General features: G+C 38.1%; 1 protein-coding gene across 3 annotated transcripts in view; it reads left to right on the top strand.

Moving 5' to 3' along the window:
- npc1l1 (NPC1-like 1) overlaps positions 1-19,460 on the top strand; it is a 48,433-nt gene that overhangs the window by 16,407 nt on the left and 12,566 nt on the right. The window contains exons 10-18 of one of the 3 annotated variants that reach the window (XM_062049601.1): positions 419-533; positions 6,554-6,819; positions 6,897-6,986; positions 10,549-10,739; positions 12,325-12,452; positions 12,534-12,663; positions 12,744-12,771; positions 12,844-13,040; positions 15,548-15,779. In XM_062049601.1, coding sequence (XP_061905585.1) covers positions 419-533; positions 6,554-6,819; positions 6,897-6,986; positions 10,549-10,739; positions 12,325-12,452; positions 12,534-12,663; positions 12,744-12,771; positions 12,844-13,040; positions 15,548-15,779 — 1,377 coding nt within the window. Of the gene's footprint in view, positions 1-418; positions 534-6,553; positions 6,820-6,896; positions 6,987-10,548; positions 10,740-12,324; positions 12,453-12,533; positions 12,664-12,743; positions 13,041-15,547; positions 15,780-19,460 lie in introns of all 3 variants that reach the window. The other 2 variants (XM_062049602.1, XM_062049600.1) reach the window with 2 other exon arrangements.

The raw sequence follows: 19,460 nt of genomic DNA, 5'->3' as shown, positions 1-19,460 counted from the left end.
CACTCACAAGTATAAAACTACTTTTTTAAAGTAATAATTTCTTACTTCAAGCATGAAAAAAAAAAAAATGATGCCGAGCGCATATCATTATGTCAAGATAATGGCACTAGCATTTACTTAATTTAAGAATATTTTTCAACATATTGAGCAAAAAGTTCTCTTTTTTTTTTCTACCAAGAAAAGTGCACTTGTTATTAGTGAGAATATATTTATTTTAAGGTATTTTTGGGTTCATTGAGGTTAGCTAATTTTACTTGTTTTGGAAATTCTTGACAAGACGAATTTTCTTGTTCTATTGGCAGATAATTGTGCTTAGTTCAAATAAAATACCCCTAATTTTAGTTGGTTTTTTTTGTTTTTGAACACTGACTTTTTGCAGTGTAGCAATTGTGTTGTTTTGTTTTTTTACTTCTGCCAGAGAGATGTCCGGCGGCCCGAAGAGAAAAGAGAGCAGCAGATTGGCCGTGTGCTTGGGAACGTGGCTCCCAGCATGCTCCTGTGCAGTCTCTCCGAGTCTGTCTGCTTCTTTCTAGGTAAGGATATTTTTAGAGAGGGTCTGGGTGTGTTAGAATGGGTATTTGGGGTAAAAAAAAACAATTTAAAAAAGCAGTGCTGTCAAATGATACATCCGGGAAAAAAAATCAGATTAATCTCAATTTTAAAAGTGGCTTTATTATGATTATTAACATATTATTACTCGCTTGTGTAAATTTAAGGCATACTCTAATATCAAGAGTAGCTACAGGGCTAAGCCACTACCACACTTGGGCCAGTCTGACCACCTGTCAGTGTTGTTAATCCCAGCACCCTCAGGAAAAGTGCTCCCCCGACAACTAAAACTGTTCAAATCTGGCCTGGAGCGCCTCTCAGCAGCTCCAGGATTGCTTTGAAAGAACAAACTGGGGCATCTTTGAACAGCAGGACCTGGAAGGACTACGCTTTATCTGTGCTGAGCTATATCAAGTTCTGCACGGATATCGCATCCGGGTCTATCCAAACCAAAAGCCCTGGATGACTGGTGAGGTCAGGACCAGGGCCGGCCCGTGGCATAGGCCGTATAGGCAAATGCTAAGGGCGCCGTCCATCAGGGGGCGCCACGCCAGTGCCACAAATGTTGGAGGAAAAAAAAAAAAAAAAAAAAGTTGGTACTATTTCTAAATACATAAAATAATCACACGTTAATTAAAATGCAAAATAAAGCCTATTTAAAGGCCTACTGAAATGAATTTTTTTTATTTAAACGGGGATAGCAGATCTATTCTATGTGTCATACTTGATCATTTCGCGATATTGCCATATTTTTGCTGAAAGGATTTAGTATAGAACAACGACGATAAAGATTGCAACTTTTGGTATCTGATAAAAAAAAGGCTTGCACCTACCGGAAGTAGCGTGACGTAGTCAGTTGAACATATACGCAAAGTTCCCTATTGTTTACAATGATGGCCGCATGAAGTGAGAGAGATTCGGACCGAGAAAGCGACAATTTCCCCATTAATTTGAGCGAGGATGAAAGATTTGTGGATGAGTAAAGTGCAAGTGAAGGACTAGTGGGGAGTTGAAGCTATTCAGATAGGGAAGATGCTGTGAGAGCCGGGGGTGACCTGATATTCAGCTGGGAATGACTACAACAGTAAATAAACACAAGACATATATATACTCTATTAGCCACAACACAACCAGGCTTATATTTAATATGCCACAAATTAATCCTGCATAAAAACACCTGCGTGTTTGTTATGCTAGCTCCTAGCTCCTCTGCTAGCTCCTAGCTCCATAGAACACGCCAATACAATTCAAACACCTGATCAACACACACAATCACTCAGCCCAAAAGACCGTTTACCTAACCCAAGGTTCATAAAGCTTATATATTTTTAAAAAGTTACGTACGTGACGCGCACATACGGTCAAGTTATCGAATGTTTAGCAGCCAAGGCTGCATACTCACGGTACCTGATATTCAGCTGGGAATGACTACAACAGTAAATAAACACAAGACATATATATACTCTATTAGCCACAACACAACCAGGCTTATATTTAATATGCCACAAATTAATCCTGCATAATAACACCTGCGTGTTTGTTATGCTAGCTCCTAGCTCCTCTGCTAGCTCCTAGCTCCATAGAACACGCCAATACAATTCAAACACCCGATCAACACACACAATCACTCAGCCCAAAAGACCGTTCACCTAACCCAAGGTTCATAAAGCTTATATATTTTTAAAAAGTTACGTACGTGACGCGCACTTACGGTACGGTACGTGTTATGCTAGCTCCTAGCTCCTCTGCTAGCTCCTAGCTCCATAGAACACGCCAATACAATTCAAACACATGATCAACACACACAATCACTCAGCCCAAAAGACCGTTCACCTAACCCAAGGTTCATAAAGCTTATATATTTTAAAAAAGTTACGTACATACGCAAAAAAAAGCCAAAGCTGCATACTCACAGTAGCACGTCTGCGTCTTTGTCATCCAAATCAAAGTAATCCTGGTAAGAGTCTGTGTTGTCCCAGTTCTCTACAGGCGTCTGTGTATCCAAATCAAAAGTCCTCCTGGTTAGAGTCTCTGTTATCCGAGTTCTTCCATCTTGACTGCATCTTTCGGGAATGTAAACAAAGAAGCGCCGGCTGTGTACTGTTGTGGCTGACTACGTTCGAAAAATACGTCCATTTCGCACCGACAACTTTCTTCTTTGCTTGCTTGGCTTCCTTCTCCATAATGCAATGAACATGATTGAAACAGATTCACGAACACAGATGTCCAGAATACTGTGGAATTATGAAATGAAAACAGAGCTTTTTCATATTGGCTTCAATGTGGAAGGCATACCCGTGTTCGTCGGGCTACGTCACGCGCATACGTCATCCTCAGAGGCGTTTCGAACCGGAAGTTTAGCGGCAAATTTAAAATGTCACTTTATAAGTTAACCCGGCCGTATTGGCATGTGTTATAATGTTAAGATTTCATCATTGATATATAAACTATCAGACTGCGTGGTCGGTAGTAGTGGGTTTCAGTAGGCCTTTAATAGAAATATTATTTGTTACAACATTACGATGCCCCTCCCCCGGCACGGTGCGCCCCCTCCCTTCCCGTATCATGACTCTTTTTTGACGTCACCACATAAAAAAATCAACACAAGATGTCAAAACGGCCAAAACTGTCAGGTGCCCAGGGAAGAAAAAAGAGAAAAGAAGAGGAGAAACGAGAAAAAGACAGAGGTAGCAGGTAGGTAACGTTAGCCTACATGAAATTATTTGTCTGTTACAGAATGTGATAGTAACCTGGCTTTTTAGCATTAAGCTAATGTTACATGATTCGGCAATTGCTAATCAATAAATAGCTAGTTCTGTTTTAACGTCGGGTTAATATTGTGGAGGGGGCTAAATTGTTATGGAAAATAACAATGTAACGTTAGGTGATTACAGTACTCCCTGGTGTACAGTAATTTGTAAGTCATTCTAGTTAATGCAATATTAAAAAGCACAAATAGAGAACTCTGTAGGATCCCCTTTTTTTGTAATATAGTTGTTAAAGTCATACTGGTTTGATATCTTGTTTTGTGCAGTGCCTTATTTATATTGTATTTTTAATTTATTTTATGCAACTTGTTGACATGTTTTATTTTCTGTTTATGTATGTAAAAAATATTGTATTTCATATATTCATTTTTTAATTTTTGTATTCATTTATTTATCCATATTTTTTTTAATCTTGTTAACTATTCTGATTGTTAATTTGCTTTCTTTAAGTAAAAAAAAAATGTCAAAGACAAAGCTATTCGGTTTCTTGTGAGTATATACACTTCACTGCCGATGTGGGGGGGCGCCACCTAAAATCTTGCCTAGGGCGCCAGATTGGTTAGGGCCGGGCCTGGTCAGGACCCTGCTGAAGGAGAGGAACAAGGCCTTCTGGTGTGGTGATGGGGCACAATACAGTGCTGCCAGAGCCAGCCTGAGGAGAGGCATCATCGAGGCCAAGACAGCATTTCGGAAGAAAATAGAAGGACACCTCGGCAGCAACAACACAAGGCAGGTGGGGCAGGGGGTGAAGCACATCACCGGCTACAAATCCAACAACCTCGCTGGCGGAGGAACTGAACATCTTCTTCACCTCGCTTCGAGGTGGAGCAACCACATGCACATCACAACCCTCAACCCGTGACAATGTCCTCATGTTGGAGGAACATGAGGTGCAGCGCACACTAAGGCGGGTGAACCCAAGGAAAGCTGCTGGACCGGATGGCGTACCTGGACGTGTACTAAAGACCTGTGCCGACCAGCTGGCTGTTGTCTTCACCAGGATTTTCAACCAGTCCTTGTCCCAGTACATTGTCCCACCCTGTCTAAAGAACTCTGTTATTGCCCCACTGCCAAAAAAAAACTGCAGTAAACAGCTTGAATGACTACCGTCCAGTGGCACTTACACCAATCATTGTGAAATGCTTTGAAACTCTGGTTCAGGGGCACATCACCTCAAATCTGCCACCTGCATTGAACTCTCGCCAGTTTGCGTACAGGGCAAAAAGATCTACAGAGGATGTTATCGCAACAGCCCTCCACACTGCTCTGAGCCACCTAGAGCAGCAGGGGATCATGCAAGGCTACTTTTTGTTGATTTTAGCTCTGCGTTCAACGCCATCCTCCCCCACAGACTGGTGCCCATACCGACGGGGCTGGGACTGTCTTCCTCCATCTGCCACTGGATCCTGGACTTCCTGACAAATCGCTCTCAGAGGGTGAGAGTAGGCTCCCACCTCTCAGCATCCATCAGCATCAGCACCGGCTCCCCCCAGGGCTGCGTGCTAAGCCCCCTACTCTACACCCTCTACACTCATGACTACACCCCTGCTCATGCCAGCAACACCACTATTACATTTGAAGACGACACCACAGTAGTGGGACTCATTTCTGGGAGGGATGAGTCTGCCTACAGAAATGAAGTGGAGCGGCTGACTGGGTGGTGCAGGGAAAACAACCTGGTCCTTAAAGGCCAACTGAAACCCACTACTACCGACCACGCAGTCTGATAGTTTATATATCAATGATGAAATCTTAACATTGCAACACATGCCAATACGGCCGGGTTAACTTATAAAGTGCAATTTTAAATTTCCCGGGTAACTTTCGGTTAAAAAAAGTCTAGGTATGATGACGTTTGCGCGTGACGTCAATGGTTGAAGCGGAAGTATTGGGACACATTGTATCCCAATACAAACAGCTCTGTTTTCATCGCAAAATTCCACAGTATTCTGGACATCTGTGTTGGTGAATCTTTTGCAATTTGTTTAATGAACAATGGAGACTGCAAAGAAGAAAGCTGTAGGTGGGATCGGTGTATTAGCGGCCGGCTGCAGTAACACAACCAGGAGGACTTTGAGTTGGATAACAGACGCGCTATCCGACGCTAGCCGCCGACCGCATCGATGATCGGGTGAAGTCCTTCGTCGTGCCGTCGATCGCTGGAACGCAGGTGAGCACGGGTGTTGATGAGCAGATGAGGGCTGGCGTAGGTGGATAGCTCATGTTTTTTGCATAGATCTGTCGAGGTCCAGTAGCTAAGTTAGCTTCAATGGCGTCGTTAGCAACAGCATTGCTAGGCTTCGCCAGGTTGGACAGCATTAACCGTGTGGTTACAGGTCCATGGTTTGGTAGTATTGTTGATCTTCTGTCTATCCTTCCAGTCAGGGGCTTATTTCTTTTGTTTCTATCTGCATTTAAGCACGATGCTATCACGTTAGCTCCGTAGCTAAAGTGCTTCGCCGATGTATTGTCATGGAGATAAAAGTCACTGTGAATGTCCATTTCGCGTTCTCGACTCTCATTTTCAAGAGGATATAGTATCCGTGGTGGTTTAAAATACAAATCCGTGATCCACAATAGAAAAAGGAGAGAGTGTGGAATCCAATGAGCCAGCTTGTACCTAAGTTACGGTCAGAGCGAAAAAAGATACGTCCTGCACTGCACTCTAGTCCTTCACTCTCACGTTCCTCATCCACGAATCTTTCATCCTCGCTCAAATTAATGGGGTAATCGTCGCTTTCTCTGTCCGAATCGCTCTCGCTGCTGGTGTAAACAATGGGGAAATGTGAGGAGCCCTTCAACCTGTGACGTCACGCTACTTCCGGTACAGGCAAGGCTTTTTTTTATCAGCGACCAAAAGTTGCGAACTTTATCGTCGATGTTCTCTACTAAATCCTTTCAGCAAAAATATGGCAATATCGCGAAATGATCAAATATGACACAAAGAATGGATCTGATATCCCCGTTTAAATTTAAAAAATTCATTTCAGTAGGCCTTTAAGAACACTTTTTACCCGAGAGCACTAGTGTCGCTGAACACAAGACAATAATGACTGTGCATGTGAGCTGTGTGCTTGGTATTATTATGTATTTTATGTATTTTTATCTATTTATCTAAGTTCTTATGTTTTTATGTGTTATTATGAATTTGCACTAAATTAGTTTTGCACACAATATCGTTGTACAATGTACAATGACAATAAAGATATATTCTATTCTATTCTATTCTATTCAAGGGGCCTTGTCCACCATGCCTGCAGTGAAGTCCTTCGCTTTGTACGCCGCTCTGGCCGTGCTCATGGACTTTGTCCTCCAGATGACGGCCTTCGTGGCGCTCCTGTCGCTGGATGCCCGGCGCCAGGACGACAACCGCTGCGAGCTGTTCTGCTGCGTCACCGTGGCGACCAAGAGACCCAACAAGCCCAACGAGGGCTTCCTGCTCCCTCTCATGAGGAAATATTACGCCCCCGTGCTGCTCAACCGTTACGTTCGATTCCTCGTGGTACGACAGAGACATTATTTCAATCTTAAATGACAATTACCATCTCCTAAATGTGTCATGGAAAACATTCTCCGCAGATGTTGGCGTTCCTCTTCCTGTTCAGTGCTTCGCTCTACCTCATGTTCAACGTGACCGTGGGTCTGGACCAGGAGCTGGCCATGCCCCAGGTCAGTCCAGTATTTCAGTTTATTTGGAACATGCATACGATACAATGTAATGCATCTCACAATTCCAGTTGTTTCATTACAGCACGTCCGAAAAGGAGTAGGAAGAAGCAGAGCTTATTTAATCCTACCCCTTTTCATACCATAGCAATGTTATCCAATGTCCTTGTTCTCTGTAACAGAACAGTGAACAAATAAATAATATACCATAGTAATCATACAAATATTAAACACTTAAATAATCTTTGTCTCAATAAAAAAAAAAGGGTTCAAGATGTTCATCATAATTTTTGTTCTGTGTACTTTGTGAACTCTTGTAGTTTGAACCGTCTCTTAAACTGAATCATATTGCTGCACTGCAAAAACTGAAATCTAAGTAAGATTAAATACCTCAAATAAGGGTGATATTTGCTTATTTTCTGTCTGATAAGATAATTCTTCTCACTAAGCAGATTTTATGTTAGAGTGTTTTACTTGTTTTAAGGGTTTTGGTTCTAAATGATCTCAGTAAGATATTACAGCTTGTTGCTGAAATTCGATGACCTATATTGAGTAAAACATGCTTGAAACTAGAATATCGAGTGTTGCAAAGCTGTGTCATCAACACTCACAAGTATAAAACTACTTTTTTAAAGTAATAATTTCTTATTTCAAACATGAAAAAAAAAATCATGATTTTGACACAATTGTGTCTCATAATTAAAACAAATGACAGCCAAATTGACTTTGCTGTTTTATTTTCAATGAAACAATAGAAAATACGTACTCATATAGTAGTACAGTTGGCACGTGACAGTTAATATTTAAACGTTTAACATCTGACATTTCTAACAATTTTGAACAGGAAATGTTCATGCACATTCAGATAAATTCTTCAAAATTACAATTAAAAAAATTTTGGCCGGGGGCCGGGCTGTATATATGTGCACTAATTGACTGAAAGAGCACGCACTTGGCGCGATGATGTCATGTTATCGATGGAAAAATGCATTTTTAGACCGTATGATTTGCCTGAGCGGCTAGGAGACCCCGAGAGTAACAAGCGGTTGCCTTGTTGCCTTTCCATTAAGAACAATAAATTAGTTTTTAGTATAAGTAAATGTAATGCCGAGCGCATATCATTATGTCAAGATAATGGCACTAGCATTTACTTAATTTAAGAATATTTTTCAACATATTGAGCAAAAAGGTCTAATTTTTTTTTTCTACCAAGAAAAGTGCACTTGTTATTCATGAGAATATACTTATTTTAAGGTATGTTGGGTTCATTGAGATTAGCTAATTTTACTTGTTTTGGAAAGTCTTGACAAGCCAAAATTTCTTGTTCTATTGGCAGATAATTTTGCTTAGTTCAAATAAAATACCCCTCATTTTTGTATTTTTTGTTTTTGTTTTTGAACACTGACTTTTTGCAGTGTGCTTTGTTTGATTTATTTGGTTAATCCATTCCATAATTTAATTCCACATACAGATATGCTAAAGGTTTTAAGTGTTGTACGAGAATACAAATGTTTTAAATTAGATTTTCACCTAAGGTTATATTTCTCCTCTTTTGTTGAGAAGAATTGTTGTACATTCTTGGGTAGTAGATTATAGTATCATTTTAGCTGTTTGCAAATGCACCAAATCGTTGAATTTCAATAATTGTGATTTAATAAATAAAGGGTTTGTATGTTCTCTACATCCAACATTATGTATTATTCTAATTGATCTTTTTTGTAACAGTTAGTGAATGAAGCGCACATTTGTAGTTGTTTCCCCATATTTCTACACAATTACTCAGATATGGTAACACTCGCGAGCAGTAGAGATTATGAAGTGATTTTTGGTCTAGAACAGGCCTGGGCAATTATTTTGACTCGGGGGCCACATTTAGAGAAAAAAAATGTGTCTGGGGGCCAGTATATCTATTTTTAGGAACACTACTACAAAACCTCACAATAATGTCTGATTGAATGCTAAAAACGTTATGACAGACCGCCTTAAAAAAACGTAATGGAATTTTACATTTTTCTATGAAGGATAAAACACTGAATATTGACAAAATATGAACGTCACGCCCCCTTTCGATCGACCCATTTTACAATCAAGTCAAATGCAACAAAAATGCAACAAACAGTGGAATATGAACGCGAAGGGTACAAAATAAACCCACTTACGATCTGATATATGTGATACAGCACTAAGTTTTAGAACTTTGTTGTGAAAGTCTCCTTCCGCGTCTGTGGAAACGCTTCCCGCCCACACTGCTTGGTGCCTCGTCTGAGCTGCTGTGACGTAGATTACCATAGTAACTAATTAGATTACCATAGTAACTGGTACATCATCCAAAAGCGCAGATTCCAACCATTGAAATACTTTGTATAGTTCTAGACCAGGGGTCGGCAACCCAAAATGTTGAAAGAGCCATATTGGACCAAAAATACAAAAACAAATCGGTCTGGAGCCGCAACAAATTAAAAGCCATATTTCATGTGTCATGAGATATAAATTTAATTAAGAGGACTTAAAGGAAACTAAATGAGCTCAAATATAGCTACAAATGAGGCATAATGATGCAATATGTACATATCGCTAGCCCAAATAGCATGTTAGCATCGATTAGCTTGCAGTCATGCAGTGACCAAATATGTCTGATTAGCACTCCACACAAGTCAATAACATCAACAAAACTCACCTTTGTGCACTCATGCACAACGTTAAAAGTGTGGTGGACAAAATGAGACAGAAAAAGAAGTGGCATAAAACACGTCCTAGAAAGTCGGAGAAAGTTATGCATGGAAACAAACTATACGGTGAGTTCAAGGACCGCCAAAATTAGTAGGACAAAACGGCGCTCGCCAAATACTCGAATCAGTGAAGCATGTTTAATACAAACAGAGTGATTTTTAACAATTAGGGAGGTTTGTGTCATGTTTGTCCTCCTACAGAAACCATACTAAAACAAAAAAATAGATTTTTTTTCCCCCTCATCTTTTTCCATTCTTCATACATTTTTGAAAAATCTCCAGAGAGCCACTAGGGCGGCGCTAAAGAGCCTCATGCGGCTCTAGAGCCGCGGGTTGCCGACCCCTGTTCTAGACTTACGGTCGTTAGAAAACATGACTGCACATCCCACCCCCCCCACCCCACCCCCCTCCACACTCCTGATTGTAAATAATGTAAATAATTCAATGTGATTATCTTGTGTGATGACTGTATTATGATGATAGTATATATGATAGTATATATCTGTATCATGAATCAATTTAAGTGGACCCCGACTTAAACAAGTTGAAAAACTTATTCGGGTGTTACCATTTAGTGGTCAATTGTACGGAATATGTACTTCACTGTGCAACCTACTAATAAAAGTCTCAATCAATCAATCAATCATAATGGCAGCTACACTTTCCATCTTAAAGATCTAAAAAAATTATTTTGGAATGCTCGGCGGGCCAGATTGAGAAGCTTAACGGGCCTTAATTTGCCCAGGTCTGGTCTAGAACATGTTTCGCTTTATTCATTATAGATTTGCCCGTGCCTCATAACCAACTTTTTACAATGGTGTTTTCTTCTGACGCAGGGCTCTTACATGCTGGATTATTTCAAGTACCTGTACAAATATTTGGAAGTGGGAGTCCCCGTTTATTTTGTGACAAAACGAGGCTTCAGTTTTAACACCACGGAGGGCATGAATGCCGTGTGTTCCAGCGTGGGCTGCGACCCCTTTTCCATGACCCAGAAGATTCAATACGCCACCAATCACCCTGAACTGTGAGTTCCTCGTACTCATTGAATTCCCTGCCTTAATGCAGCCGTCTGGTATCGTCTTTTTTTTCCTCTCCCTTGCCTGAGCCTTGAACCCGCTGGTATCACCGTAGCACCTTCTTACGTCCTCGCAGCTGATAAAAAAGTTGTCAGTTCCAACATCTGATCTGGGCTGATAAAGGTCATCTCTCGCTGATTGTGAACACAAACATATGTTCAATACACGTGGTTGTCCTTGGACTCGCTGCAGTGGTTCTCAAACTTTTCTCATCAAGTACCACCTCAGAAAAAAAAAACCTCTCCGAGTACCATTAAAATACCGTAGCACAGTAGGCCCAAGTATTCATTAAAAACAAGGCAGAGGTTTGAGTTAACAAGTATATTTAATTACACACAGTTTGAACAGTCACACTGTGTTTGAATTAGTGTTGTCCCGATACCAATATTTTGGTACCGGTACCAACATTTTTTCGGTACTTTTCTAAATTTTTGGGACCACAAAAAATTGCATTATTGGCTTTATTTAACAAAACAATGTTACGGTACATTAAACATGTTTCTTATTGCAATTTTGTCCTTTAATAAAATAGTGAACATACTAGACAACTTGTCTTGTATTAGTAAGTAAACAAACAAAGGCTCCTAATTTAGCTGCTGACATATGCAGTAACATATTGTGTCATTTATCATTCTATTATTTTGTCAAAGTTATTAAGGACAAGCGGTAGAAAATGAATTATTAATCTACTTGTTCATTTACTGTTAATATCCGCTTACTTTCTCTTTTAACATGTTCTATCTACACTTCTGTTAAAATGTAACAATCACTTATTCTTCTGTTGTTTGGATACTTTACATTAGTTTTGGATGATACCACAAATTTGGGTATCAATCCGATACCGAGTAGTTACAGGATCAAACATTGGTCATATTCAAAGTCCTCATGTGTCCAGGGACATATTTCCTGAGTTAATAAACATAATATACATTTGAAAAAAAACAAAAGAAGATGTTGTGATGCCAAAAACTATCGACATAAACATAGTAGTATCGACTAGATACGCTACTGTACTTGGTATCATTACAGTGGCGTTTGTTTACATTGTGACGCCGGTACTTTTCAGAGGCAGTACAGTACCGAATATGATTCATTAGTATCGCGGTACTATACTAATACCGGTATACCGTACAACCCTGGTTTGGATATAGGAAAATAAAACACTGTACTTTAATCAAGTGATTATTTGGCATCCCACTAGATGGAGCCCATGTACCACCAGTGATACACGTACCACAGTTTAAGAATCAGTACGTTGCCAAAGGAAGGCCTCGTATTTGGCAAGAACCTAATCAATGTTGTGATATTATTATGTTTATTATAGTTGTGGTCATTTTATACGGAGGGCCTAATGGGACAAAATTAAATAAGTAAATGAATTGTTAAATCAGGGGTGGAAACTCAAGACAGCCATGACATTATGTTCTTTACAAGTATATGTAAACTTTTGACTGTATATAGAATGAACAGAAAATAAAAGGCAGAAAGACAAATAAAATAATTTGCTAATTTCTTCCTTGTTATGGTCTGTAGATCATATTTGGGCATTTCTGCAAACTCCTGGGTGGATGATTTCATCGACTGGCTGAACCCTGCATCCAGATGTTGTCGACTTTACACCATCGGTCCGAATGCTGGGAAGTTTTGTCCTGCAGATACATGTGAGACTCGCTGCTGAGATAAGTATATTATAATCAATATACATTGTAGAACTTTCTAAAGACATGCATGTGTTGTCATAGCCGCTTTCTTATGTGGACGCAAGTGTTTGCCTCGCCCCCAAGACGGGGTCCTCAGGCCCACAATAGAAGAGTTCAACCGCTTTTTGCCTAGCTTTCTGGGGGACAGGCCTGGCCTGCAGTGTCCCAAAGGGTGTGTTTTGGGTGTTGTCCACACACACATTGCACAATGCCAAAGATCGCTCGCTTATAGCCTGTGCGTCCTTCATACAGAGGACTGGGAGCCTACGACACGGCTGTGGTGAGAGACGAAAATGGAGAAATTATCGGTAAGATTTATTTTTTTATTTTTTTTTACGTTTTTTTTTTTAAGAGATGTGTGAGTGACGGAGCTTTTCTGCCTGGACACACACACATAGCCTCCCGTTTCATGGCTTACCACACGCCTCTGGCCAACTCTCAAGAGTTCACTGCAGCTTTACTGAGTGCCAGAGAGCTGGCCGACAACATCACTGACAGCATGAGGAAAGTTCCTGGAACCTCACCGGACTTTGAAGTCTTCCCTTACACGTAAGACCTCCTGAAATGTTTCTACTGACTTTTTGTATGTGAACCATTTATTTTTGGTCTTTTTTTTTTTGTGTAAGGCTTACACATTTTGGGGAAAAAAAGCCCTAATGTCCTTGGCAGTGGAGGCTGGTTCTAGAGGTTGTGTAAAAATACTCTTAGGTTTAGAAGGACTATATTTTCTAGTTAACATCATAATGTATGAAGGTATATTTTTATGCAACCAAACAAAAAAGGAATTTGTAGAGAAAAAAATGGATCTGAAATTTGAATAAGATTTGCTAAAGAAATAATGTAAAAAAAAAAAAAAAGATGGATTTGAAATTAAAAATGCCATTTTAAACAGAAAATAATTGCAAAAAAACAACAACAAAAAAACAATTTGTAAACAAAAAGAATGGATTTGAAATTTAAAAGGACATTTGCCAAAAAAAAAGATTTACAAAACAATTTGTAAAAAAAAAAAAAACTAATCACAAATGAAAAAAAAAGATTATTGTAACCAAAAATGAAAAAACATTTGCAGAATAAAAACAATTTGTAAAGAAAAGTAATGGATTTGAAATTAAACTAAAATATTGTCAAACAAAATTTTGTAAAAAATATTTGTGAACAAAAACATTTTTAATTGTGTTGATTGATCAGAAAAAGAGTTGTAAACAATATACTGTATGTGCAAACAAAAAAATGTTTGAAAATATATTTTTTAAATAATAGATTTTACGGTCTGTAAACAAAACATATATGTATAAAACAAAGATTTGCAAACCAAAATAATGGATTTCAAATTTTTTTAAAAACAACAAAAAAAATGTTTGTAACCAAAACAAAATTCGAAATAAGAGCAAGTTTTTATTAAAAAAAAAATGTTTTTGTTTGTTTTGTTTTTGTTGCAAATTATTTTTTTGTTGTACAGTGGATTTTTTACAGCATATGGAAAAAATGTATAAATGGAATGGAATGGAAAAACCATACCACTGTTTTATCAGTAAAATTCAAGCAACAGAGCTGCCAGGTTTTTTTTTTACTGTAAAAATATTGTTGTTTTAATGTTTTTGTTTTGTTTGTTTTTTAATGTTTTAGTGTCTTACTGTATATGGAAAAAAACAGTACCAAAATTGATTTTACGGTTAAAAACTCAATCGGCGGAATTTAACCGTAAAATCTATCGTCAATTTCACAGTCTACAATTTGATTGATAATTTGTTTTGAAATCATAAGTCAAGCAGATATTTAGGTAAAGTATTTATCTTTATTCTAACAAAAAAAATGTTGGAATACACGATAATATAATGTTTTGATTTTGATAATATTGAATTTTAAAAGATATGCAATTGCATGGAGTACATGATTTTTATTGTCAGAGGGGAAAGAACAAATATATTTAGTAAAAAAAGATTAAGCATTTTATTAACGCATATATTTTCCAGGCTTTTTAAAATAATGTGGCGGGCCAGATTTGGCCCCTGGGCCTTGAGTTTGACACCTGTGCTTTAGAGTGTATTTTGCCTGTTAAACATAGTTTTAAATAGGCACAGCATTTATATTATTTTTGTCAGACACTTTTTTCTTTAATATTTAGTTTTTATCATCATTTTTTGTTTTTGTCAGACACTAATTACTTATGTACCAAATAATAAAAATATTGGACACAACGTGTTGTCAAGCTTATGAGGTGTGATGCAAGTGTAAGCCACTGTGACACTATTGTCCATTTTTTTAAATGTTTTTATTTTTTATATATAAATGGCTGTGATGATAATGTCAATAAGGGATTTCTAATCACTGCTATGTTGGAATTCTTATTAATATTGATACTGTTGTTGATATTATTCATTTTTGTTTGACTACTTTTAGATTGTTTTGTGTCATGTTTGTGTCTCCTCTCAATTGCTCTGTCGATTGCTATTCTGAACGTTGCTGGGTCGGGTTTGGTTTTGGAATTGGAATTGTATTATTATTGTATTATTGTGTATTATTTTGTTGGATTGATTAAGAAAAAAAAAAGACACTAATAACTACTCTTTTATTTACAGACATTCATTTTACAATTGCTATGAAATGCATGTTGCAAAGACACCACAGTGCCCTCTGCTGGACCTGGTGGTTCACTGCCCTCATTCACTTCCTCTTTAAACCTCTAAAGGCCTTAGTGGCCACATGCGTGGACAGCACCTTTTAGCTATTATTTCCAAAATTGTGTACACTACTGAATTGGGGTCTTATGCCGACATATGGACACTTATACTGCTATCTGGTGGTGTCAGAAGAGTATAACATACAATGGAATTTGGAAAAAAAAGTGTAAAAATAAAAATTTGCATGTCACTACACATGAAGTACACATTTGTGTACTTATGGACTAAGTACATCATATCAAAAGATGATTTTTAGTTTTTATTCTAATTAGGGTCCAATAAGCCCAAATAGCAAAAAGAAATTAAAAAAAGCATGTAAACTAACAGCTTGGGCCTTAAGAGGTTAAAGCATCTCCCATGTCCTCCCACCAGGGTGACCAACGTGTTCTATGAGCAATACCTGACTATCGTACCCGAGGGCCTCTTCAACATCTCCCTGTGTCTGCTGCCAACCTTTGTGGTTTGCTGTCTGCTGCTGGGTTTGGACCTGCGCTCCGGCCTGCTCAACCTCATCACCATCATCATGATCACCGTGGACACCGTCGGGGTGATGACACTCTGGGACATCCACTACAACGCCGTCGCCCTGATCAACCTGGTCACGGTAAGCGCGCACAACATGCACAAAAGTGCGGCCCAGGGGCCATTCGCAGACCGCATTTAGTTTATTATTGGCCTAAAACATAATAAACACGTCTCGTATTCAATCAATCAATCAAAGTTTATTTATATAGCCCTAAATCACAAGTGTCTCAAAGGGCTGCACAAGCCACAACGACATCCCAGATCCCGCATCAGGGCAAGGAAAAACTCAACCCACTGGGATACAATGAGAAACCTTGGAGGGGACCGCAGATGTGAGAGTCCAGTCCATAGTGGATCTAGTTAATAGTGTGAGAGTCCAGTCCATAGTGGATCTAGTTAATAGTGTGAGAGTCCAGTCCATAGTGGATCTAACATAATAGTGTGAGAGTCCAGTCCATAGTGGATCTAGTTAATAGTGTGAGAGTCCAGTCCATAGTGGGGCCAGCAGGGGATCATCTTGAGTGGAGACAAGTCAGCAGCGCAGAGACGTCCCCAACCGATGCACAGATGAGTGGTCCACCCCGGGTCCCGACTTTGAACAGCTAGTGGGTCATCTGTGGTCACTTAATAACCTCTCCACGCAGGAGAGGGGGCAGAGCAGAAAAGAGACTGCAGATCAACTGGTCTAAAAGGGGGGTCTATTTTAAAGGCTAGTGTATACAAATGAGTTTTAAGATGGGACTTAAATGCTTCTACTGAGGAATCATCTCTAACTGTTACCGGGAGGGCATTTCAGAGTACTGGAGCCCGAATAGAAGGTATTGCAACATTAAACAAAAAAACCTGGCCCTATTCACTCCCCAAAATGGGGACCTGACAACCAAAATGGTCGACAACCTACATAATGTGTTTTACAGTATATGGTCTATGACAGGGGTCACCAACCTTTTTGAAACCAAGGGCTACTTCTTGGGTACTGATTAATGCGAAGGGCTACCAGTTAGATACACACTTAAATAAATTGCCAGAAGTAGCCAATTTGCTCAATTTACCTTTAACTCGGTTATTATTAATAATTAATGATATTTATCTTTGTGGAAACACTGATCATCTTAATGATTTCTCACAATAAATATATATAGAAACAGATAAATATCAATATGCAACACTTTATTTTTATATTTTCTCTAAGTGCACATTTTTCAAATTGAACATTTTCAAATGATCACTTCTAAGACAGTCTTGTGAAATCACAATATCCCATTTTAACTAGCTAGCCACTAACATTTTTTAACAAATCATGAATTACTTTGCACCATGTTTGTACAAATAATAACTCATGTAAAATACAAAAGTAAACTCTCAAATTTTTAAATCATGTCACACTTTGAACTGGACACCAAATCTGTTATCTGTTTCTTTGTCAGTTAGTGGGAAGCCTGGCATTGCATGCTGTTAACTAGTGTGTTGTACTCTGGTGTGTAACTTGACACTGCAACTCTGAGTGAGTCTTGCAGATGTGCATCAGTGAGGCGTGTTCTGTGTTTGTTCTTGATGAAGTTCATGTCAGAAAAGGCTGATTCACAAAGATAACATTTTTCCTCATTGTTTGCGGAACCTTCTTAATCTTTTGGACATATTTTCACAGCAATCTGGCCTTAAGCTTAATTATAATAAATGTAAAATGTTAAGGATCGGAAATCTAAAGGGAACGTCCTTTCGAATGGAATGCAAAGTGCCTTTTTTGTGGACAGATGGACCAGTTAACATACTTGGTGTTGTTGTCCCAGAGAATCTGGAAGTTCTAGGCTCAGTAAATTATGATAATCGACTAAGAAAGCTGGACAAAATTATGCAATTATGGAAAGGGAAATCCCTAACCTTGTATGGTAAAATGTCTATTGCCAACTCGTTAATTATTCCTCAATTTATTTATTTGTTTTTGTCATTACCAGCTCCATCACAAAACTTTTTTAAGATTCATGAGCGGAGGGTCTTCGATTTAGTCTGGAACGGCAAACCAGAAAAGATTAAAAGAAAGGTTTTGTACAAAGAGTATGAATATGGGGGCCTGAAACTTCTCAACCTTGAAGCTATGTGTCTGTCTTTAAAAGCATCAATTGTTCCAAAGATGTATTTAAACATTGAGTGGTACACAAATGTCCTTTTGGACAAAAAACATGTACTGTATCAATAGAAATTGTATCCTTTTTTACAAGTGATCCCCTCCCAGAGAGTCTGCTGGGAAACATGGCGGGGTTCATAAAGGAAACAATCCACTCATAGTGGTGTTTTCAATTTTATGTGCCAGAAAAAAGAGACGATATTTTGCAGCAGTTAATATGGATGAACTCTAATATTGTAATAGATGGAAAGCCTTTCTTTTGGAAACATATGTTTGAAAGAGGAATCATTTTTGTCAATGATATTATCAATGAGAATGGTAAAATTATGAAGTATGATGAATTTAGAGCTACGTATGGTGATGTTTGCTCAAGCTTTTCATTTTATCAACTAACTGGAGTAATTGGGAAAAGATGGAAACAAATAATGAATTATGGAACTACTAAATTATTAGTTTGTAAACCTCTAACAAGAAATTCTAGTTGGCAAAAAGGAACTAAAATAAATAGAAAAATATATAATTTTTATTTAATAAAGAAATCTTTGAAGGCTGCGTCATACAACACAAATGGAAAATGGGAGGACTTTTTTGACTGCCCGTTGCCATGGGATGCCATATTCAAACTAATCTATAAAACCACTATCGATGTGCAAAATCGTTATTTTCAAATTAAAATTATTTATAACTTCTTACCCACAGGGAAAATGTTAAAATTATGGAATATGACAGAGTCAGATGATTGCCGATTTTGTTGTCAGGAGCCTGAATCCACCATGCATTTGTTTTGGTATTGTCATATTGTGTCTTTGTTTTGGGTGGAAGTTGAAAAAATGTGTTTAAGGTTTGGTTTGTTTATGAAGCTTAATGTGGTTTCTGTTATTTTAGGAGAGTTCATTGACAATCATGATTTAGTCAATTTAATTATAGTACTCGGTAAAATGTTTATTTTTAAGGCCAAAAACAGATATTCACTTAGTATTACTTTCTTTAAAACATTTATTCAGTATTTTCTAATTTTAGAAAGTTACATGGTTGAAAACGATAATGATGCCAAAAAACATTTAAAAAAAGATGAGAAGTCCTCAAAGGCTTGTTTTGAAAGTATAATTATGTTTATAGATTATATGATATCTGTTGTTGTGTTCCCTAATTTGAGTGACCTGGACATAATCTGGACTGTACATAAATGCTTATTTTGAAAATGTAATTTTGTTTATAAATTATATGCAATCTGTTGTGTTCCCTAATTTTTTTCTGTGTACATGAATGAAGGTGTGTGTTGCTGAGTCCGACTTGGACATTATCTGGACTGGGCCTGGTTTAAAAAAACCTTTAAACAAATCTAATTTCATTGACAACCTGGTCTGTTGAAGATAAGGCCCTTTTTAAAAAAATAAAATAAAATAAGATAAATAAATAAAAAACATTTTCTTGGATAAAAAAGAAAGCAAAACAATATAAAAATAATTACATAAAAAATAGTAATTAATGAAAATGTTAGTGGACCAGCAGCCTATACAATCATGTGTGCTTCAGGGACTGTGTCCCTTGCAGATGTGTTGTCTATGTTGTGGGAACCAGAATATTGGTAGCAGAAAGAAATAACCCCTTTTGTGTGAGTGGGTGTGGATGAGT

This window comes from Entelurus aequoreus, linkage group LG06 (genome assembly GCF_033978785.1).
Source record: "Entelurus aequoreus isolate RoL-2023_Sb linkage group LG06, RoL_Eaeq_v1.1, whole genome shotgun sequence".
NCBI classification, from domain to species: domain Eukaryota; kingdom Metazoa; phylum Chordata; class Actinopteri; order Syngnathiformes; family Syngnathidae; genus Entelurus; species Entelurus aequoreus.
Note: the sequence above shows the minus strand (reverse complement) of the source record. Positions and strands in the feature narration are given on the sequence as shown.